General features: G+C 36.4%; 2 protein-coding genes across 2 annotated transcripts in view; both read right to left on the minus strand.

Annotated features, from left to right (window-relative positions):
* The window catches only part of LOC107719700 (signal-induced proliferation-associated 1-like protein 2), a 219,610-nt gene extending 210,421 nt beyond the window's left edge, over positions 1-9,189 (minus strand). The window contains exons 1-2 of the mRNA XM_016527187.1: positions 8,493-9,189; positions 1,408-1,568 (exon numbers count right to left, since the gene is read on the minus strand). The gene's annotated coding sequence lies outside the window, so the exon portion shown is untranslated. The remainder of the gene's footprint in view (positions 1-1,407; positions 1,569-8,492) is intronic.
* Positions 9,190-9,839: 650 nt separating this feature from the next.
* The window catches only part of LOC107719701 (uncharacterized), a gene marked incomplete at its 5' end in the record, with an annotated part of 45,344 nt that continues 30,836 nt past the window's right edge, over positions 9,840-24,347 (minus strand). The window contains 14 exons of the mRNA XM_016527188.1: positions 9,840-10,388; positions 11,146-11,253; positions 12,133-12,405; positions 12,508-12,593; positions 12,712-12,803; positions 13,000-13,086; positions 13,389-13,469; positions 13,607-13,672; positions 14,834-16,117; positions 20,213-20,320; positions 20,476-20,790; positions 21,613-21,768; positions 21,948-22,131; positions 23,332-23,549. Coding sequence (XP_016382674.1) covers positions 10,141-10,388; positions 11,146-11,253; positions 12,133-12,405; positions 12,508-12,593; positions 12,712-12,803; positions 13,000-13,086; positions 13,389-13,469; positions 13,607-13,672; positions 14,834-16,117; positions 20,213-20,320; positions 20,476-20,790; positions 21,613-21,768; positions 21,948-22,131; positions 23,332-23,549 — 3,306 coding nt within the window. The remainder of the gene's footprint in view (positions 10,389-11,145; positions 11,254-12,132; positions 12,406-12,507; positions 12,594-12,711; positions 12,804-12,999; positions 13,087-13,388; positions 13,470-13,606; positions 13,673-14,833; positions 16,118-20,212; positions 20,321-20,475; positions 20,791-21,612; positions 21,769-21,947; positions 22,132-23,331; positions 23,550-24,347) is intronic.

Raw genomic sequence — 24,347 nt, forward strand, 5'->3', positions numbered from 1 at the left:
GTTGGTGGGGGTTTACAGTCTGGGGCGTATATAGTGAAGAGCGAGGGATCTTTTGTGAGCACCTTTTTAACATATTATAGTGTACGACGAGCTTTCTCGCACATCGAGATGCATCACAACAGACAGGCGTGCTACCAATTAACCAACGCCTGAGAGATGCACACCGGACAAAAGCAGCATGTATTAGTCTTAGATATTGAATTAATAAATGCATAAAATCTAGACTTTGGAAATTAAAGACGGAACACTATTTTGGTCACAAGGATGGAACAGAATTCAGAAGTCTTGTTTTTAAAAGCTAAACTGTTTTTATCTTGTTTAACTGTTATCATGTACAATGTTAATTATAATGCAAATAAAATAATGATATGCAAACAAAAACAATAATAGCCTGTCATTTTAGTGATTTCTTTATCTATTTAATGCTTTTGAATGATCTTCGTTTAGAGGTATCTTCATTTTTTCTGTAAATATTGATTGCAATATTTAATTATTTGTTATATTGAATCATTAGATCAAGTCAAATACAGACCTTCAACAGATTAACTGATTTATAACAGATTTATGTATTTAACCCTTTGTTTGCATATGCATTATTTGCAATCAGTTAATCAAATTACAATGCTTTTAATTGTTCGACTGCTCAAATACAGACAAAACTGCTCATCAGATTTATATTTATATCAGATTTACACATTTAACCCTTTGTTTGCATACCAACTTATTAGCAATTAGCTATTTAAATTACAAGTTATCCAATTACTGTTTTTAATTATTTATACAGCTCAAATACAGACTGTTTATCAGATCTATATTATATTAACATCAGATTTGCAAATTTAACCCTTTCCTATGATGCTGTCGGTTGGGACTCCGAACAAAAGTACAGGACCGACCACAAAATCAGAAGTTTCCTCTAAAAGCGCTGTGAGCCATGATGACTCCAGGACACTCATACATCACTACCTTTCAAAACACGAGTGTAGAGTTTCACCTTTGAAGCCACGCAGATCGAAGCGGCTGAGGAAGACCGCAGTAAAGAGATATAAAAGCACAGATCACTGGAGAGCCGAACACGCAATACCAGACACCTGTGCATGAGCCAAACACTCTCACATCTATTCAAGCTTTCAGAATAAATGAGTGTGATGAAGTAGAGCTAGACTGCAGGTTAACCATTTGCATGCATCTCTGGTACAACTTATGAGACGGTAAATCACCATTAACCACAGAAAATCCTTTTGAATCATCATCCTTCAGTTTGCACAAATTGGTTTTATAGTAATGCACTTACACTGGACATCTGTGGTGCAAGACACTGCATAGGACAAACATTCAAATGCACTCTTAAGATATAAATGTTATATATGTTAACATTACACTAACATCATGAAATCGCTTACTAACCTTGTTAAGTTCTCCAGGACTCTGTCACGATCACTTGAAGATGGTAAACCTGGTAACTTTCACTTGACACACAGAAGCAGAAAGGGACATGATGTCCACAAACTATCCTCAGAGGCATATCGGTTCAGTTGGCGGCCATCTTGGCAAAGTTGCTGTTCAAACTCAAAAAAAAATTCAAATTTGACTTCAAAAATCATACTTTAAATTGTGATTCTTATACTCAATCTAAATAAAATGCAGTTTCCATTGTGTGTGCGCATTACTTTAAACAACATTTGTCAATGTTAGTAATGCAAATAAAATGATGTGCAAACAAAAACGATATTTTGACATCTAAAGTCATTTTTGTAATTTTTATGATTTATCTTCATTTGGAGGCATCTTGATTTTTTTAAATAAATATTGTTTGCGTATTGAATTATTTGCAGTTAGTACTGAAATTCTAATTCAGTTGACAGGTAAAATACAGACAAATATGCTTATCTGATTTATATTATATTTATATCAGATTTACACATTTAACCCTTTGTTTGCATATTGATTAGTTTGCGATTAGTTAATCCAATTATAATTCAGTTGTTTTTATTTATTTATTGACGGTTCAAATACAGACCATCTGCATATCAGATTTATATTTAAACCAGATTTACACATTTAACCCTTTGTTTGCATTGTAAATTGTGTTATTAGTTCATCAAATTATAATTCAGTTATTTTTTTTAATTGACAGTTCAAAACTGAAACAGGTTTACATTATAATACACTTTTTTTTTTTTTTTATCTATGCAGACTGTCTTTTTCTATTTTTGTGACTTGCAGATCACCATTATGAGTATTTTATGCAAAAATCAACTGAAATGCAAAATTCAAGCTTTACATTTCTGCTATAAAACGGACTCACTGACTTCTACTGTAAGTGCATTGCTGTAAACACAATTTATGCGTTTTTACAAACCGAGAGCCAAGAAAATGCAAGCATGATGCTTGCAACAAAGTCATGGGTTCAAATCCCAAGAAATGCATAAAATGTACATCTTGAATGTGATGAAATGCAAAGTATCTGTCAAATGCATGAATGTGATTTTTGAGACAACTGCTGCACATAGACCAATTTTTCTACTTCTTTAACTATTTCTTTGTGATTTTATGAAGCGTTTGCTTCAGGGGAGAGCTCTTGTTCTTCAGTCTTTTCCATCTGACAAACCCGTCCTTATTGCCCTGGGACGCACACGATATAGGATTCCAGCCTCCTCATATGAATCAGTGGGTACTGAGAGAGGTCGTGACCTCTGAGGAACTGGCCAGCAGTGACCAGAACAAGAGAGACGGTCAGAAACGGCCCTCAGGGACACATTTGGATAGAGAGTTTCTCATGACACCGGGTCAAACCCTTCAGCTCGAGCTCACAGAAAACAACATATTAAAATTACAAGAGGAGTCTGTTGAAAGTTAGCTAGTCTTCCCTTACATTTTCGTGATTTTTTGCCCATGCATAACTAGATTTAACTCACCACCAAGATGCTCTGCAAAATCCACTAAATCCATCACAGAAATACTATTGTATATTTTATTTATGTGTTTATTTATTTTTAAGTCTCTTATGCTCACCGAGGCTGCATTTAATTGATCAAAAATCCAGTAAAATATTAATATTGTAAAATATTATTACAATTTAAAATAGCTGTTTTCTATTTAAATGTTAAAATGTAATTTATTCCCGTGATAAAAGCTGAATTTTCAGCATCATTACTCCAGTCTTCAGTGTCACATGATCTTCAGAAATCATTCTAATATGCTGATTTGCTGCTCAGGAAACATTTCTAATGATTGTGAATGTTGAAGACTTCATATTTTTGTGGAATTTTTTTTAACCATTCAGAAATTTGGGATTTGTAAGATAAAAAAGATTTAAATTAACACTTTTATTCATCAAGGATGCATTAACTCGATCAAAAGTGACAGTAAAGACATATTATAAAAGATTTTTTTCTATTCATCAAAAAATCCTGAACATTTTTTTATCATGTTTTCCACAAAAATATGAAGCAGCACAACTGTTCTCAGCATTTTTAATAATAGATCATGTTTTTAAAGCAGCAAATCAGCATATTAGAGTGATTTCTGAAGATCATGTGACACTGAAGACTGGAGTAATGATGCTGAAAATTCAGCTTTGCATCACAGGAATAAATTACATTTTAAAATATATTCCAATTGAAAACAGTTATTTAAAATTGTAATAATATTTCACAATTTTACTGTTGTTACTGAATTTGTAGTCAAATAAATGCAGCCTTGGTGAGAAAAAGAGTCTTATTTCAAACAAATAAAAAAAATATCGTAATTATTCCAAATTTTTGACCGGTATAGTAAAATAATCTTTCATAAATAATTGATAAAACTAAGCATTTCATTGTTTCAGGCAAGGATACGAACTATTGAGAATGTGAGATGTGAGATACTGTTAGTGCACATTGATTTGTTTTCTTTCTTGTCCTAAAGAGTGGAGTGAGTTTGACCGGTGGCGTGGGGTACAGGAGCGGGTCGTGACCTCTGTGACACGCCCCTCTGCCCTGCCATTGACCGGATACTCTCCAGTACAGCCCTTCTGATGACCGGCAGAGAAAGACCGCTATTGTTGGCTTTCATCGGCGTAATTGACTCATGAGCACCAGTCAGTGGTCTTTTTAAACACGCTCCGCTCATTTATCAACATCATGGAGCAAAAGTGACAGCAGGACGTCAGATAGAGTTTTCAACTAGTGATCCCAGACTTTCAGACCCCACTACATGTCATTTAAATATCAACTTTGTCTCATATGGAGAGATGAAAATCAATAGAGAGCTATGAATGAGTATAGCAACTCAGATAAAGCAAAATTCTCCTTATTTTCTGTGGGAGGCTTTTAATGGCCACAGACCAATGCATTTTGTGTAAGTCCTTGAGAGTTTTTGAGTCTTCATGGATTCATCATGGGGATCAAACTGGGGTGAGACGTGATTTGGACGGATGGGAAAATAGCAGCGATGCTGAACTTCACTCATGTAAACGACTGACTCACTGAAATAATGAGTCATTGACAGAGAAATGGATTCAGTGAATGTCATACAGCCATACACACACACACACACACACTTAATGAAAAACAGGAGCGACTATACACACACACACACACACACACACGACCGTACAAAAGTTTGGGGTCAAGATTTTTTGAAGGAATTAATATTTTACACAATAAATTGATCAAAAGTGACAGTACAGACATTTACAATGTCTTTTGATCTTTGTATTCATCCAAAAATTCAGAGAGAAAAAATTTATCAGTTTCTGCAAACATATTAAGCAGCATGACTATTTTTAACATTGCCTCTGCAATATTCTGGTCTCTTGTATACATATACACACACAATATGATATTTAATATTCTAGTCAAGTATGGGGGGGAAAATCCAGTCACATTCCAACAAATGTAAACATTAAAAGTCATTTTAAAAAACACAAATTTTACAAATAGCCATATCAAGAGACCAAAATATGGCAGAGGCTTTTTTAATGCTTTAATACATTTAAATTATAAATTGATGCATTTAGCAGATGCTTAAAAGCGACTTACAGTGCATTCAGGCTATACATTTTTTACCAGTATGTGTGTTCCCTGGGAATCGAACCCAAGACCTTTTGCGCTGCTAACACAATGCTCTACCACTGAGCCACATTTATGTGTCCTATATTAAAGATTTGCATTTGTTTGCTGTATCAGAAGCAATAGCTACAACTGACTGGGTTTTGTTTTCCATACTTGACTAGAATATTGATTCAATATTAAGTATGGAAAATATTATTGAATCTTGTATTGCATATACAGGGCCACCACACCACACTGTTACGGCCCATTAAATAAGCTCCGTCCCTTTGCACTTGGCACATTTCGAGTACTTAATGCACTCTAATCCGACATTGACCATGTGATGAAAGCCATTGTTTGAGCACTTTCACCCCCCGCTGTCAGCGGGTCCGGGACGCCCGGATTTACCGCCGATTCTCTTTTGTTTCGCATCCCCGCTCGCTTCATTTCAAGTGGCGACTGTACCGTCTCTTATTATCATTTTAACATGAAATACTCACCAGTTATGTATGAGGAGACTCTTTGAAAGCTTAAAGGGATTGGAGGGGCATCCAGCTTCCAGTCATAACAGCTTTTCATATGCAAACGTACGAGCTCAGCTTCGACCTCTGAGGGTTTGGGGCCCAAGCCGGAAGGCTCAGATCTCCTCCGTGCTGTTTTAATGATTATTGTGGAGGCTTTCTTACAATCTTTATCTGCAGTTGCCATATCAGCGCTTTTGAAATCCCCGTCTGAGAGGGAAAGGTGAGGGTGTGTGGAATTGTGCCCAGAGGATCATTAAAACAGGCATCAAACAAACAGCTAATTTCTTCACTATGAGAGAAGCCGCAGTCATTGATTTTTCTCAGGGCCAATGGCTTTTCATTGCCTATACGAAACACATTTAGCTCGTTTTACAAAGCGCAGTATAAAAATGCACAATTTACTTTAAATATGGTCAATCAGATCTACACAAACCACAAAAACTGTGCAACCTAATGTAGTTAAACACAACTAATTTCAATTCATTACAGGCTAACTATATCATAGTTTTCCCATTTATTTCTAAAATACATTTCTGAAATTTAGATATACCCAGCAAACAATTTTTGGAACTTTCTAGGAAGGTTAGTTTTTGGTTGCAAAAAAAGAACCAACAGAGAACGTTCTTTATTTGGTTCCCAAAAACATTAGCAAATGGACCCTTTTCACATTTCCGGGTTTCTCAGCAGCAGAAGTCGTCATAGTTGGGTTAACTTCAAGAGCTGTGAATGGGAAAGTACCACAAATATATTTTTTTGCATTCCCATTTGCTCAAATAGCAAAAGAAAAACTCCACGTGTGTTTTCATGACTTTCAAAAAAAGGAAAAAAATTGAGAGACTGATAACGGCAGTCAGAAGAGAGAAGGTTATAACATAGATGCTGCATTAGAAACACCTTCGCATTAGCATTAACTAGATTTTTTATATAATACAAAGTTATAAATGTACATACATTTAAAAAAAATATATATATAAATATAAAAAAACTTGAGGATTTACCATGGTGATGACCGTTAAACACGTCATCAGAGTCTTGTGAAAAGGGTCCATGTGAACACTGCGGTTGCCAGTCAAATGCAAAATTGTCTATCTTTCTGGTTTTAGCTGCCATCATAACAGAAACTGCACTTGCTGAAATCACAAATGACTTGCTTCTCGCACCAGACTGCATCTCAGTACTATTTTTACTTGATCTTAGTGCTGCATTCGACATCGACACTATAGATCATGACATACTCATAGTTCGATTACAAAATTATAGAGGTGTTCAGACAGGCTTTAGGATAGATCCTACATGTCTGACCGTTACCACTTGTTTATTTAAATGGGGAATCATCTCAATTAACACCAGTAAAGTATGAAGTACTGCAAGGATCTGTCTTAGGCCCTCTGCTATTTACAATATACATGTCACCCCTTGGTAATATTATTAAAAAATAAGAACTGAACTGTACATTTCTGCCATATGGACATCACCTTGACACAGTCACCACTGATAAACTACTCCTAAACATAATGTAGAAACTTTTAAATTTTTTGTAAAGCTGTTTTGTAATTATACGTATCGTGAAAAGCGATATACAAATAAACGACTTGAATTGAACGGAAATGCAGTTTCTAGGTGGTTGCATACCGAGTAAAGTCCCTGCAATGTTCTGGTCTCTAGCATCGGCCCCTGTATATGCAATGCAATACAATATTTAATATTCTAGTCAAGTATGGGAAAAAAAATCCAGTCCCATTATGTAGCTATTGATTTTGATACAGCAAACAAATGCAAATGATTGCAAACGATTGTTGCAAATGCAATATACAGTAGGTCACACAAAGCATTAAAAGTAACTATAAAAAGTACAAATAGCCATATCTAGAGAGACCAACTGGGGATGTTAAGCGAAAAGTTATGTGTTTGCTGGGTATAAATGCAATATGATGCTGTGTGCAAATTTCAGCTATACTTATATTCTGCAGTATTTATTAATCCAGTTTATTACTTTTGGACCCTCATAATTGAATGGTAGTTTATGGAGGTATATGACTCAATAAAATGATATAACCAGTGCAGCGTTTCTATTTTGCCACGCCTTTAAAAGAAAAAAGAAAAAAAAAAACACTATAATGCGAATACTCATTGTGCTCATTCAAACTGCTGTAATGACCTTATTTTCTTACAATGCTTATGAAGACATTATTTTCAAGGCACAATTTAACTTTTTTTTACAATCTGAACATATTTCCCACTGTAAAATATCTAATGCATTACATGTTTAAATTGTGTAAAAATGGTCATAGACATTCATGCCACCAATCTCAAAAGATCATGCATGACCCAGACAGTAAAAAACATCTTCCTATAAAAGCATCCTGACACACTGCATTAGTTTAAATACAGAAACCAACGCTAGAGTACGTGAACATGTTAAAGGGACAGTTGGCCAAAAATGTAAATTACGGTCAACATTTACTCACCCTCAAGTAAATAAATAATGACAGAGCTTTCATTTTTGGTTGAACGAACCCACACAGAACTCAAACCAGCCGACACAGAAAAACATGACAAGCTGAAAAATAGTATGTGCCAAAACCTCAGAGAAATTGCAATCCACGCCAAAAACAGAACATACATGAACTGAAAACCACCTCAAGTGGAATGTGGTAGGAACATTGAACACATTAGCTATCAAAAGTCTCATATCAGTAGATTCAGTACGGCAGTATTTTATGGCTGTCATCACATCCACAGCAAACTGCACTCATTTATACACATGAAATAAATCTGGCAAATAATGAAATCTCAGCATGGGAAAATGTTGAGGTTGAAGGAAGAGTTCATCCATAAATGAAAGTTCACACCAATGATTACAGCTATAACTAAAAAGTTTTGATATAATATAGTAATAATTTTTAGTGTGAATAGATCATTCATTACTCACCCTCATGATGCTCCCGTTTTCTTGTGTTCTTTACTTTTTTAACTATATTCTGTCTAATCCTGTTCATGGAGAGCCACTTTCATACAGAGATTTGGTACAAGCCTAATTAAACACACCTGAATGAGTTTAATTAAAGTGTTTAAAGTCATTAAAAACATCTAGGCAGGTGTGATGGAGCTAAATCCTGCAACAAAGTGACCCTCCAGAAGAATTGGATACACATTTTATGTAACAAAAGGGGACTGGGTCAGTTGTGCTCCAAAATGACAAAAGAGCACCAAGGGAAGATTTACAGAGAGCAGAGATGCCCTAAATTGACCTGTGATGACCTTTGATTTGGCCCGTCATGCCATATATCACAAGAGGGTCTTTATTTCTAATTGATATTTTTGTTTTAGCATTTTTTTAAAAATATTTAGTTTTTTTACACTGAAAAGTAACAGTGAATTTTCCTGAAAAATAAAAAAAAAGATATATACATTTTTAAATTAAAAAAATGACATTTACATTTTTTTATTTTTATTTGATGCATTATAATACAGTTGGATTTAGTCTGCGCCAATAGCCTCGTGGGCATCGTGCTGACATGTAGCGCCACTGCGCTTTGGGCATCCCGAGTTCGAGTCCCAGCTTGCGGACCTTTCCTGCCACTGCCCCCTCTCTTTCTCCCACTTCACTTCCTGTCTAAATACTGTCCTATCCGAATAAAAAGGGGAAAAATGCCAAAGATAAAATCTTAAAAAAATAATTTAGTTGGATTTAATAGACCAATATATTACAGGTGCATCTCAATAAATTAGAATGTCGTGGAAAAGTTCATTTATTTCAGTAATTCAACTCAAATTGTGAAACTCGTGTATTAAATTAATTCAATGCACACAGACTGAAGTAGTTTAAGTTTTAATACATAATTTAATATACCAATATAATATAGCTAGGATATAATGCATTTACTTTTGGCCCACAGCCCTCAATGAAGTTTGATTTTTGGACATTCGTATTAAAATGTTTGGGTAGAGAGTAACGACTTAAATTTGGGTCTGTTTCTCACACAAAGCTGTTTTATGACTTCAGAGCAATTGGTATATAGTGGATGAGTCATCAGCACTATTGTTCTAATACTTCTGTGGTGTGTTTTTGTCTTTTTGGAGCTTGGCAGACTTCATTGTACTTTAAATATTTCAGCTTTTTTCTTCTCTGCATTTCTCCTCTTCTCTAGCTTGCTTCTAAATAGTCTAATAAACCTGCTGGTGTTGCAAATTACGAATATTGGCTCAGTGATAACATTTCTTTTGTTCCTCTTTGTAATTTGCTTTGGATAAAAGTGCAGCTAAATGCATAATGTTCCATTAAAGAAAGAGTCATATGGGCTTGGAACAACACGATGGTGAGTAAATGATGAAATGATTTTCATTTTTGACTAAACCATCCATGAGCCCGATATCAAAACGGCTGATGACGTGAGAAGTTGTAGGAGTGAACATTACACATCTTGCAGCAACACAATCATACAAGATCTCATTCAAAAAAAGTATACACAAATGGTTCTCAATCAGATCCATAAATAAATGTAAGAAAAATGTTTTGAACTTGTGTCCTGCACATGTCAGTCAGGGTCTTTGACCTGCAGTGTCACAGAAAGTGTCCGTCACTCCTTTTTCCCAAAGAACTTCCTGAAGACGGATTTGTTGGGGGGTCGCGGGAGGCTCATGTAGCTCCTCATGGGCAGATCGGAGAAGGACTCCTGCCGGACGCTGTTTGGCGAGGCCGTCGCGGTGCTTTTACAGACTGACGGCATCTCACCATCTCCGATGAACAGAGTCACAGAGTAGCTGGAGCTGCTGTCCTGGCCTTTGCCTGAAGGAGGCGCTACAGGCTTGATCCTCTGATATGTGGCTGTAGAGAGAGATAAAAAAAAAAAACATTAAGTACTAAATTTTTTAAAGGAATAATTACACAATTTTTCTTTCATGTTTTAATTTCAATAGTAAACCTCTGTTGCCAAAAAACTAAAAATTTGTTTAATTTTCATCTGATTACATTTTAATTATATTGTTAATGTTTCATGTCTTAATTTGATTACTACAGTTAACCATAAGTTTAATTGATTAGTCATGCTTTTTGATTATTAAAATTTAATTAAACCATTAAAATTTAATCCAGAAAAATTCTGGAAAACAGAGAATTTAAGAAAAATAAAATGTATTTTATAGGGCCATCATTTATTTATTTTTTTGTTAAACTTAAATAAATTGTTGAATTGTATAGGTTTCATGATTTCAATTAATTACATGCTTTTTGGTTACTAATATTTTAATTTAACCATTAAAACGGAATCCAGAAAAATGTAAATGGAAAAAATGGAATTTGGGAAAAAAATAAAAATAAAACGTATTCCATATGGCCCTAAAATGTTTTTTTTTTTTTTGTTAAACGTTTAATAAATTGTTGTTCAATTGTACAAGTTTCATAATGTCATGATTTTTGACTCAAACTGAATTTAACCAGTAAAACACAGCCCAGAAATATTAAAACAGAAAAAAAATTACAACCGAATTTTGAAAAATAAAACCGATTTCATAAGGCCCTATTTAAGTTTAAGTACAGCTGAATTCAGTCCTAATTGGATGTGGCAAATGTGGCTCGGATGTACCTGAGGTAAAGGAGTGTGAGCGTCTCTTTTCGCTGGTCCAGCCCTGAATGGTGGACATAGAGGACGGTTTCTGTCTCAGAGACTCACCATGAGAGTCGAACTCATCCTCTACAGAGAGAAAAAAACCAGAAAATGAATCATTCAACCTCTGCAGTACAAGGGCAGACAGCATAAGTGAGTAACAAAGTACTCGAGGTGAGAAATAATGTGACCAAGGTGGAAATGACCAAATCCAGAGTGCTTCTCCAGAAATAGAAAGCCGCTGACAGCAAACAGATGTGACCATGCCTCATAATGTCTGCGTGAAGCTCCGATCAGCACCAGAGTACTCTACTGCCCTCTTTTGGATGTCCAAAACATTTATCTTGCATATTATTTATTTATTACTTGCATTAGTTGCCTGTGTTGAGAAAGCTACTCTGAAACTGTCAAAATGAAAGCTAAATTTATCTCAAGTATATGATTTTTAATCCACTATAATTGCATACTTAAGATAAAATATATATTTATAGATTGTTTTTAAGGCAAAATACTGATTAAGAAAATTATTATCATCATTTTATTTATTTTTTGTAGTGCTATTTAAAGTAATGCAACTACAGTCAAGCTACTAGCTAACAATTTATACATATTATAAATGAAATACTCAGAGCTATGAGGGTTTATAAAATACGACTAAAACCTTGAGTAATTTATTTAAATGACCTTAATTTATATAAATGAGACATAATAGTAATGAACAGAAGCATTACACTACTGCAAAATGCACGGCATTGTGTATACATATATATTTTTTACATTTATATATAAAATTTTGATCAATTATGAAATGAACTTATGCTCACCGAAGCTACATTTATTGAATCAAATAAATTAAAGATTATTACAATTTAAAATAACTGTTTTGTATTGAAATATATTTCAAATGATAATTTGTTGTTATTTTTTCTTAGTTCACTGAACTGTATTAGTCACACAGTTTCTTACCACAATGACCCGCATCTGAGAACGAGGGGAGCAACGGATCCTGATGCCTTTGGTGGATCTGCAGAGCGTCACTGGTGTGAACTATGATCTCTTTGGTTCGGCCTGAGGCGGGCTGACTCTGTGCTAAAACGGTGGTGGTGACATAATTTCTCATGGAGCAGTGACATTTATCTCCACACTGACAGCCGGTGATAGCAGGAGAATGTCTAGGGAGCGTCGCTGAAGCTGAAGACCCATGACATGTTGATCTGTTCACTACAGAATCACTAGACACTGTAGAGATAAGAGGATTTCATGTGAATATAACTGTGGTCATTTAATGCAGCATTGAAAGCTTGTTAACAACAGACAGACAGATAGTTAATGGTATAATACCAGTGTGTGCTTGGATTCTGAGGATCCATTTCTTCATCATAAATCGGGACGATGCACTGAGGAGATACTCAGATCCATCCCGCAATCTGAGAGAAAAGTGAAGTCCTTCAACTGAATATGTGCAGGTGAAAGTGATTTAAAAACAACTACTTCCATCTCTAACTAAGATAAACATGAGACGCCCTTTAGTTGTGCGACATTTACCTCAAGCAGCAGCAGTTGGGTTTTTTGGTGTACTCTGGCGACGGTTCACACACCGCTCCGATTAGATTCAGAGGAAGGCTGGTCACACAGCTCTATGGGGTACAAATATAGAGTAATTTTGGCTAAACTCATACCCTTAGATGCTTTACAGCTGCCATTAAACGTAATTCAATCACAATTTAATCACAGTTCAACCTTGCAATGTAAATAATGATGTCCTTTTGCAATAAAGGAACACAAAGTTTTCTACTTGGTTGCAAAGCCAGAACATGAAGTCTTCAAGCTTACCTTGAGTGTATCTTTCCTGTCCTGATAGAAACATATTGTTTGTTTGTATAGCACAGCATGATAGGAGTTCCACGCCCTGCATGGTGCCTGAAATAGTACATTTTGTTGGTTACATAAAGACCAACCGAAATGCAAACTAATTTGACATCTACCACAGTAGCCTGCAGGTAAGAGCATTAGGCATGAGACACAAAATGCTAATTTGTTGTGGTTGGGGTCAAGAAAATATCTGTAATTGTGATATTTACCTTCTTTCCCCCCAGTTGTAGTTTGTGTTTCCTCTCCAGTGTACCTTCCATAGATGGCAGTTCCAGTTCTTGTCTTCCACTCTGAAACAGAAAGGTCATATTTGTTGTGGTTGGGGTCAAGAAAATATCTGTGATATTTACCTTCTTTCCACCCAGTTGTAGTTTGTGTTTCCTCTCCAGTGTACCTTCCATAGATGGCAGTTCCAGTTCTTGTCTTCCACTCTGAAAAACAATGGTCAAAGATTAGAATTAACAATCTTTGAATGATGAGATACAATAATTATTTCTCGATATTCTGAAGAACTCTTAAGCATATACTCTCTGTTCTTGTATATGGTCTGCAATTATACTTTGGGTACCTGGATATCATTGTCAGTGGTACCATCCAATCCCATATGAACAGATAGGAGGCTCATGGATTGGTCCTGTGGAGAGAGAACACATATCAATGCATTAATTGCCATGACAAAAACAGATTACACATGCACTAATCAGAACTACAATAATGGGCAAAATGATATGAGATATGCTGGCCACAACTTAATTTGAGGGCAAAGATTTCCAAATAAAACCCTCAATTGTCCTCAATCCTGGTCCTAGAGGGCCAAAGTCTTGCAGAGTTTAGCTCCAAATTGACCCAACACACCTCCCCGGAAGTTTCTAGTACGCCTAGTAAAACCAAGTATGCCTAGTAAAACCTTGATTAGCTAGTTCAGGTGTGTTCAATTGGGGTTTGCGCTAAACTCTACAGGACAGTGGCCCTCCAGGAGTAGGACTTAAACCAGTGGTCCTAGAGGGCCAAAGTCTTGCAGAGTTTAGCTCCAAAATGACCCAACACACGTCCCCGGAAGTTTCTAGTACGCCTAGTAAAACCTAGTATGCCTAGTAAAACCTTGATTAGCTAGTTCAGGTGTGTTCAATTGGGGTTTGCGCTAAACTCTACAGGACAGTGGCCCTCCAGGAGTAGGACTTAAACCAGGGGACTTAAACCACAAGGCCCCACCGTCCTGCAGAGTTTAGCTTTGACTTGCCTCAACACACCTGCCTGGAAGTTTCTAGTAATCGTGAAGACCTTGAGGTCCTTGGTTCAGGTGTGTGAGATTGAAGCTAAACTCTACTGGACATTGGCCTTCCAAGAGCAGGACTTAAGCCAGGGGTGTCCAAACTCAGTCCTGGAAGGCCACCATCCTGCAGAGTTTAGCTTCAACTTGCCTCAACACACCTGCCTGAAAGTTTCTAGTATGCCTAATAAGACCTTGATTTGCTAGTTCAGGTGTGTTTAACTGGGGTTGGAGCTAAACTCTACAGGACAGTGGCCCTCCAGGAGTAGGGTTGGACACTCGACTAAAACTTGTAGGTTCTTCTACAATTACCCCATCGACTTCGGTCAGAAATCTTGGTGTAATCTTCGATGACCAGCTGACCTTCAAAGACCACATTGCAAAGACTGCCCGATCTTGCAGTTTGCATTGCACAACATCAGGCCCTTTCTAACGGAGCATGCTGCACAACTTCTTGTCCATGTAAATGTAAAACAGTCCTAAACAACATCTAACAAGGTTTGACTGTCAACTTATAGACCTCACCTTCAGAAAACCTGTTTCCTTCTCCTCCTCCTCCTCCTCTCTATAATGGTAGATATACTTTTGCTGGTCCTGTATTTCAGGTAGTTTCACCATATCTGAAGCAGTTTCATTAACAGCCACCTGTTTGTAAACCTGTTCCTGTTGTGTGAACGCAGCCCAAGACCCCAAGGTATGGACGCTAGGACATACATGAATCTCTGCCATAGTTGAGCAGTGGTTGGCTATACCTTGGATTGCATCTTCTGAAGGACTTACATAGTGGTTCTCCTTGTTCTCAAGTTGAGTTGCATTTGCGTTCCAACTAACCACCTCTTCTTTGGGCACTATACTGATCCCAGACAGATGTTTCTGTTGAATATTGGTCAGATCACTGAGTGATGAGGGATGATTCTCCTCAAATGAGATGTCTTCAACAACTGGAGAAGGTGGAGGAGGAAATTCATCTTCAGTAAATGAAACCGTGTCAATGCTGATCTTTTTGGAGTCTTTACAATCAATCTTAAGGGTTACTTCACCTGGAGAAATTTGTTTGCGCTCTTCTTTTTGCATTGGACGAGAGCGGACAGTTTTAAAGGTGCTCAGAGCTGTCGAACGATCAACCTGAGAGTCCTGGTGATGAGAGTCTGTCTTCTTTTGCTCAGGAGGGCCAATTGTGATGACATCTTGAATGCTAGGGATAAGGCTCATATCCTTGGGCAGGTCGAAGCTTAACACAGAACCCAAGGACAGAAATCTGCAGTGGTTCTTCACATGTCCTTGGGTGGCAACCTCTAAGGTGCTGTGAACTGGAGATCCAACCTCTCCAGGACATTCTGCATCTATGTCTTTCACTAAAGGGTTCTTTATGTAGTCCAAGACCTGAGTCCCATCGCTGTTTGGTTTCCTTGCATCTTTCCGCTTCTTCCTTTCCTTCAGGGGCCAAGTATGTGTATCGTATGTCACCGGTTCACGTACAGGTGGCAAATCAGCCTCCTCTGACAGATCCTCTCCCATGATCTTCTGAATGGTCTGTCTACGGTCATCTTTCTTCTTCTTGGCCTTCTTGCCCTTCCTCTTAAGGCTGCTAAAGATTGAGATGTTGCCATTCTTTGGCAGGAGGTTGTTGGCCTGCTGAAGTGTGTCTTCGATGGATGACGAGGAGTATGGGGAGGTGCAAGGAGAGGAGAGGGCATACAGGGAGGTCCTGGGAGAGGAGGAGGAGGGCCTTGGAGCTTTGTCTTGGGGAAGCGCCATACTCTCATACACTGCCGTGTTGTTTTCCGTAACATGCAAGTATGTACTTACCTAAAACACAAGGAAAAGATTGTTTTAGAGGGTTATCACTTTTTTTCTTCCATGCATAAATTGGATTGCATGCATAAGTATCACACTTCAACACAAAGTTCACCCTTCAAAGATACATCATGCTAATTATCTGATGTGCAGTGCTCCGGAGCATAATAATTAAAATACTAAGTAAAATGCCTCAAATTTGAAGTACAATCTAGGATGTCATTTTTCTATCAATTCTTCAATAGGTAGATCTTGTCTTTCATAAAGCCCGAGTTCAGGGATCTTGGGCCTAAAAAGGTTGGTGACCACTGGTCTAGATGGTTGTGCAATGGTGTTCTGAGTGGTTGCTTACATCAACAAGCCACACCAAACCTTAGCAAACACCACTAATGCAAAAACATTAGGTTTACATGAGAACAACATGAACAAAAGAACACTAGCATGACTACACAAGCACACTTGATTTTTTTTTTTTAAACTCTGGGCTTAATAAGAATCATCTGCTCTTAAACATGTCGTCATACACAGCTGTAATGGCTTGACCTTTCACCCTGTGACTAATCTTGTGCTGCTCTGGCAGCCCCAGACCATAAATCACACAGGGCAGTCAGGAGGGCCTTCTAGAAAGTTCACAACAAATTTTCCAGCACCCCCCGCTCCTGCTGGGAGCCATTTCAAAACTCAGCGATCATGGGAAGCGAAGGGTGAGGTCACATCTCAGCACCGCGCTGCTGTCATGAGTGAGTTTACATAAGAGTGAAAAACCCCACTGCATGCATCTTATCTCTCTTATCACCTGCTTCCTTTGTCATCGTCTTTCTCCATCCATGCATATCTGATTAAAACAACTGATTTGCAGCAAATCTTTAGATCTAATAAAAACCTCTGGCCTCTGCTGGTTTCTGACTCATTTGTCATGATGGAGCAAGAGTTTAAAGAGTAAAAAGTAGTGCTAAAGATTTTTCCATTCGACTCAGTCTAATTAATTTAAATTTAACTCAAATTAAATGAATTTAATCCATTAGTAGACTAATCACGTTTATATCAGTTTAATTAGTTAAATAATAGGCTTTAATATATAGCCTATTCCATGCTCAAGCGCCCACAAAATGCTTGTCGCAAAGCAAAAATGAACTATAATGACTATAAAAATAGCAAGGAGATATTTTAATAATTTATTAGTCAGTGTCGGCTGCAAAGATGAAGTTGACAGTGCTGACTTGCCATTTAGTACAGTGGATGCGCCTTCAGAGAAAAATGCAACTGTCATATGGATTACATAATTAGAGAGCATTTGGTTTTTATTTGAATTGGTTCATTTAAAAGTAGACATTTCAAGCTTTCTATAGATATATTTCTCATGTCTGTGAGGGAAGTAGCCTATAACACTGAGTTTCGGTTCATTTTTGTGATGCTCTCCAGTTCATGGAGACACATCTTGGTTGTTTTCTTTATTTTACAAAAGCACAACGTTTTGTTGATATTGTGAGTGTACACAAATAAAAGTAGACACTTTACAGTTTCAAATGATGTATTATTACTCTTATCTGTATGAGCAAAATGACAGCGTTTTTTAAGATGTTTTTGCTGTTATCAGGAGAAAATGCAAGTTGCTGGAGCCTCCATGTTATACAGTGTGCACTAATAGCTTCCACACTTCACACAAACACTTGGATATGCGCCTAATACAGCACATTTATCTAGGTTAACATTAGAGCGGCCATGTAAAGTTGCTACTACTTACATGTTTCAATTACAAATGAAAAGCCATATTTGAGGGTGATGAATGATAGGCGAACATTTGGATTTCCTGCCTGATATACTGTAATTGCCACAAGGATATACATTATACATTTTTTTTTTTGTAAATAACTGACATTTTTGTTGACTAAGCCTCTTCTCGTCGACTATTATGGGGGGCAGCGCTGGTAAAAAGACTAAAAGTTTGCTCTGTTCCTCATGCAAAGCTATTGCATGGGTGCAAAAGACTCAATGCATACATGTTTCAATCATCATTTCTGAATTTGTGCGATTATACGCTCTGATCTTTAGGGTCTCGTTTTTGTTATCAGTGGCCTTTATATGTTCTGAAAGCTGCGAGGGCACAAAATAAAAAATCCTGCTGAGAGATATAAAAATGCATTTGAAATTGAACAATATGACAGCAGCTAGACATTTTCCCACAAGCCCTACAAACTCCTGATGTTTTCAAAAATATATACTGGATTACATGAGAGCTGCAAACCTACAGCAATGGGCAACATTTCAAAAATAACTTCTAACACTGACCGAAGTTTTCATTTCACAGACCCTAATAGCATAATAAAAGTCCCAAGGATATTGCAAAACCATTTAAGGCTACTATATGCTACTATATTTAAGCCCCTGTAACCGTTCCAAGAAACACACTTTTTATTTTTGCTGCAATTACTTTCAAAATGTTCCCAAAGACAGTTTTGTAAACAACCCGAATGCTTGAAATGAGGCTTTATATGAGTCTTGGAAGAGTTTCTCGTCCCGGTTTCTAATACTTCCCATATACTGGCAGCTCAAAATGAGATCATTGGAAGTGGCTATTTCCTCCGTCATCTTCTCATTACCTGCCCATACCTGTTTGCAATCTCCTCTAAACCGCAGTGACCTCTCTTCCATCAAAGTTTCTTTGGCTTTGTTGCCTTTCCAACCACTGCACAAATAAATGATCAAGCCAGTGGCGATATTTCAGAATAGCATACTATTATACTATGAATCTAAGATGTACTGCAATGCTTCGGTAATCAAAAAAATATGATAAGATGTTTCGAGATCATGATGTTAGTCAGTCCATCACACTACAGTCCTCATGCACACACACAAGCAGAGCTGGGTAGATTACTTACAAATTGTAGTCCGTTACTAATGCCAAATTACATGACAAAAATTGTATTTAGTAATGTAATCCATTACATTACACATTTTAGGTAATATAATCAGACTACTTTTTGATTACTTTTTAGATTACTTTTGTAGGGAAGCCCATTTCCGCCACTAAATAAAAAATAAAAAAGGCAATTGTGACTTTTAATCTCACAATTCTGACTTTTTTTTCCCCTCACAATTGCGAGATATAAACTCACAATTCTGACTGTTTTGTGTAACAATTCAAAAAAAGTCAGAATTGTGGGATATAAACTCAGAATTGCGAGAAAAAAAAAATCTGAATTGCAAGATTTAACCTCGCAATTCTGAATTTCTTGCAATTCTGACTTTATATCTCACAATTCTGAATTAATTTAATTTATTGCCAATTACCTTTTTTTTTTGTAAATTTTTTTTCAGTGGCAGAAACGGGCTTCCATATTGACCTAACTTGTTTATCACATTGATTTAAATAGGATAATCTTGTAATATATTGATATAAAATGCAAAGAGAAAGAAAATATATTCCACTCTTTGTTATTAACAACATAAAGTGCAGTCAACATTACGTCAAGGTTTCCCAAACTGGGGTTCGTGAAGGAACTAATAATAATTAGAAAAGTGCTAATAATTAGAAAAGCTAATAATTAATTAAATCATAAAAATGTCCAATTAAAATCAATAATTTTAAAATAATTGCGTTTGAACGACAAAAGCCTTCCAAAGACATAGTAAAACATAGTTAAATAACTCATAGTGACAATTAAAAAAAAAGTTCAACCAGTAGTTGATGCAATGTTGGGATGTTGAGAAAAAAAACAAAATATTGAAAATCCAGTAGTCAAACGTGTGGCCTCTCAGTTTTCGGTGCAATTATAGTCAGCTGACTAATGACTGGTCTTTGTGTGAATGTCCACTATACTGGAAACTTTTAGCGGCAGGATATTTCAGAAAGGAACATTTAAAAGATGATAAAAATATGAATAATTTATTGCTATTGTGTAAATAATATGTAATCATGTAACCAATAAAAATGTAACTGTAGTCTGATTACAAGTATTTTACAATGTAGTATAATCTAACTACAAGCACTTCATTTTTGGAATCTGATTACGTAATCCAGGTCACATGTAATCAGTTACTACCCAGCACTGCATACAATTACCATGTTTGTTTACTCGTGCAGGGCCACCGACCAACTATATTTACCTCTTCTGCACTGTGTCGATAAATCTTTGTCTTTCGCTTTAAACTACCAAAAAGCCCCTGGCAGCACTTCCAAAAGCCTTTACAGACAGAAGAGTGAGACTCAGCAGGCTGAAGGGGAACGTAGAACAAAATAAAACAGAGAAGGGTGTTTTTGAGGAAAGAGAAGGAAATGTGAGGAGCCTGAGAGGGATATCAAACACAGAGCAGCATATAAGTGCAATAGGGTTTGACTGTGTGTGATTGTGATGTTTAATCATTCTCACCCTGTGCACAGGTTCGGGCACCAGCACACCACCTTCCCTGCCAGGCGCCTGTACCTGGATTTGTGTGTCTCCAGAGTTACTGAAGCTGAGGATGAGGTTGACTGTGCCTCCTAAAGCTGAGGGACTGGGTTCCTTTAGCACCAGGTATGGTGAATCCGGCCTCTCTAAATGACCGCTGTCATCGCTTCCTTTAGGACTGACACTTTGCATCACCTCATATCCATAACTGTGCTGCAAACCATCCTCCGTGTCACCAGGGGGAGCACTTGTGAGGCTTTCTGTTGTCTTCTGAGAGACCTCGGGTGAGGTTTCCACCTGAAAAATGGCAGAATTAGAATGCCTTAGGAGGAGACTGCATCTTTGGGTCAATCTCATGAAAACTCTCCAGGAACTCAGTCACATTTCGTAAACAAAAGATAAATAAAAAAAAAAAAGTTAAATTTATTTTGTTATTTTGGGTTGATCTCATGAAATCTGTCAAGGATTTCAGGACCATTAAGACTGTTTGCATTGTGACACTTTAATGCAAAAATGCTATATTATTAAATAGTGAAGTATTTAAACATTTAGTAGCATTTAATACATTTAATGTAGGCTGGTGCAAAAAAATCTATATTCATAAAATATTGAAGTATTTCTACATTTAGTAGCATTTGATACATTTGGTATAAGCTGATGCAAAAAAAATACTATATTAATAAAGTGAAATACTTCTACATTTAGTAGCATTTGCTTCTAAATTTGCTCACTAAATTGTATTTATTACTAAATTTTATTTTAATATATTCTGATGTAAATTGAAAAATTATTGCTAATATTGATTGATTGATACTGATATTATTTAAGACAAATAAGCACATTTCCCATCTTCAAATTAGCTGTAATGGGAAAAAAACTATATTAATAAAACGATAAAGATTGTTTATAGCATTTGAGAATTTGAATCATTGCATTACAGTATTTTACTTCAACAATCAATGAGAATAATTTGAATGATTCCAATTGATTTTGATATCAATTACTTATTATCTATTTATTTATTATTTATTTTACACACACACACACACACACACACACTTTTTGATTGATAAACTTCATTTATCCCCAGAAGGGAAATTTACAAATGAATGGTTCTACCGGTGTTTGTGGGCTGCAGACCATGGCCTCGGAGTAAATAGCGTCAGTTTGAGCTTCTTCAGCCTTCTGTCTGCTCAACAGCTGATCCTTCTGAGCCCTCCAGTGGACCAGGATCCATCCCAGCATGCTCCTCAGCTCCTCCATCCTCTCTCTGATCTGCACAAGACAAAGAGCAATGGAAAAAGACCCCAAACCATTTTAACTTTATTTCATCCAGAAAAAAACTTGAGGTTGTTCTTTCATAGGAGACTTAGGGAGAGTGTAGAGTTACAAAATCTATTTGTATATCAGTTGAGCAATGCAACTGAAGCAGATTTTAAAGAAAGCTTATATACCATTGTGTTGAGGTGATGCTCGTCATCAAAGAGGTTTTTTCCAGCCACGGCGAGCTGATCAAACTCCTCGAACTTCTGCTCTATCTGCCGATCCAGAACCTCAACCAGAGGCTCCTGGTTCTCTCGGCTTTGACGCAGAGCGCTTTCTGAGAAAATGCAGGAGTGGGTGTCTTCTGTCCAAGAGCTGTGGGAGAGAAGATGAACAGCAGAGAGGTGAAGACAAGCGCTTCAGGCCAACACACACAGCTCGAGATGATGCTCACCAGACGTTTCTCCAAACACATGAAGAGAACACAATGTGAACAGACATATCCCATCAATAAATCAAACATTAGCTCTGCAAATTATATTCATAGAACATTCCTGTTGAGTCACACCAAAGCATGTCCATCTCACATTTCACCCTAAAATCAAATGAAAGAAGTACCATTATGAGTTTTTGCTTTATGCAACTATTTTCATGACAATTAAGCCCCAAATTTGCATTACTGCAACCCTAACCCTAATGCGCCCAGACATTTACATTTGTTTTTGTTCAGTATTTTTATTGTAAAAAAAAAAAACAATATTTACTCTTTAGTTTTTTTGTTCAATAATTAAAATTATTTTTTGTTTAGCATTATTTTAGCATTTTGAGTTTTTTTTCTTAAATCTGTTTTAATGCTATTAAATTCTCATTACTAAACTACAGTATTTTTAAATAAAAAATTCAAATCAATATTTATATATTATATAATTTATATATATTCAAAAAAGAGAGAAAAATATTAAGTATATAATAAGTTTTTAGTATTTATGGTAGCATTTATTCTATTCTTATTTAATTTATGTTGATTTAAAAAAATACTTGATTTTTTTTTATTAAAAAATTGCATAATTGAAATGTCTAGGCACATTACAATAATACAAATTTTGGAGGAAACTTGCTTAATTGTGATGAATAAAATAAAAAAAATTATATTTATAAATTACTATATATATATATATATGCACACACACACACACACACTCACATATATAAAATAGCATATATATTTATTTTATTATTATTTAACAATTTGTATTATATATATAGTAATATTTTTGTTTTTATTTTTAATTATTTTGTATTTTGTATTTATTATTAATGTGCATTAACACAATAATAAAAATGTAGGGAGAATTGTTTATCATGTTTATCATATATATCATGAAAATATCATAATGCAAAAAAGTCTGATGGTCCTAAAAACAGTTCTCTTTTATGTAAACTATGCATATTAATTATCATTCCTTTCTATTGGTTTTGGGGGTGAATTATGACCTGTACGTGTTCTTCTTATCTATCTTTAACAAAATGTGAAATAAAACAAGGTCTCATTTAATCGATTTATCACTGACTTACATCATTGCCAGGTAGTTCCTAAAGAAATGGCGCAGGTGTCCAAACTGCAGGAGTCTCTTCTTGTTTTTGGTCACACTTTTGCCGAGCTCGTCCCAGGCGTTCAGGCTGGTCTGAATCTCAGTCCCTACAGCGTTCATCCTCTCCGGACACACGTCTGACAAACAGCTCGCCAGACTCGCCATGGCCTCCACCTCCTCCTTCAAGACCCCGTATTCAGCCTGGAGGAAAAAACACATCTAGGTTTAAGTTCACAATTGCATACTACCATCCTACAAGTGCTATTTTTGCAGCATAAACCCCAGTTGTGCAAACTCTTATGGCTTCACACTTTCAGTGCTTTAAATCTGTTAAAGGAGCCATATGCATCGCTGACAGAGTTTCTGAAGCTAATTAAAAGCGTTAATAAGAATCAAGCCGCTGTGTTTCAGATCTGCGGCTGCAAAACAGAGATTGTCAGATGCTTTGTGCATGAGCGTCAAACTATTTTAGTATGAGCCATTAGGTCATTTCTTGGGCTTTGGGGTTTCCAGACAGATGTGTTCGCGTTTTGCACGCCATCGAGGTATTTTTGCATCGCAACGCACCCGCACAATGCTGCAGTCTCAAATGAATCAACCGACACATACAAATACACATCATAAACGCCAAAGACTCGCACACAATGGAGTCCTGTGTGGATAATAAAGGCACGTGTGGGCTCACTTCATTAACATCTATTGAACAAAACAAGGGTCTGGCTGAGCCTCAGTGGATGTCCAGCTTCAACCACAACAGGAAACAGATTCTAGAAACAATGTGCTAAACAAATTCATCACAAGAGATGGGAGAAAGACATTTCCATTAGATCAACACCAGGAGTTCACTGAGTCCCGGCAAACAAGATGCTTCCTGTTCTCAGAGCACTTTCGCTGGTAAATGCTTCGGACATGTTATTGTGTTGCGAAAACACTTGGTTGCTGTCTGGATTTGCTTTAAAAAAAAAAAAAAAAAAAAATTCTTTTTATACTGAAATTTTT

Source organism: Sinocyclocheilus rhinocerous, unplaced genomic scaffold, assembly GCF_001515625.1.
Source record: "Sinocyclocheilus rhinocerous isolate Xijiao unplaced genomic scaffold, SAMN03320098_v1.1 scaffold511, whole genome shotgun sequence".
NCBI classification, from domain to species: Eukaryota; Metazoa; Chordata; class Actinopteri; order Cypriniformes; family Cyprinidae; genus Sinocyclocheilus; species Sinocyclocheilus rhinocerous.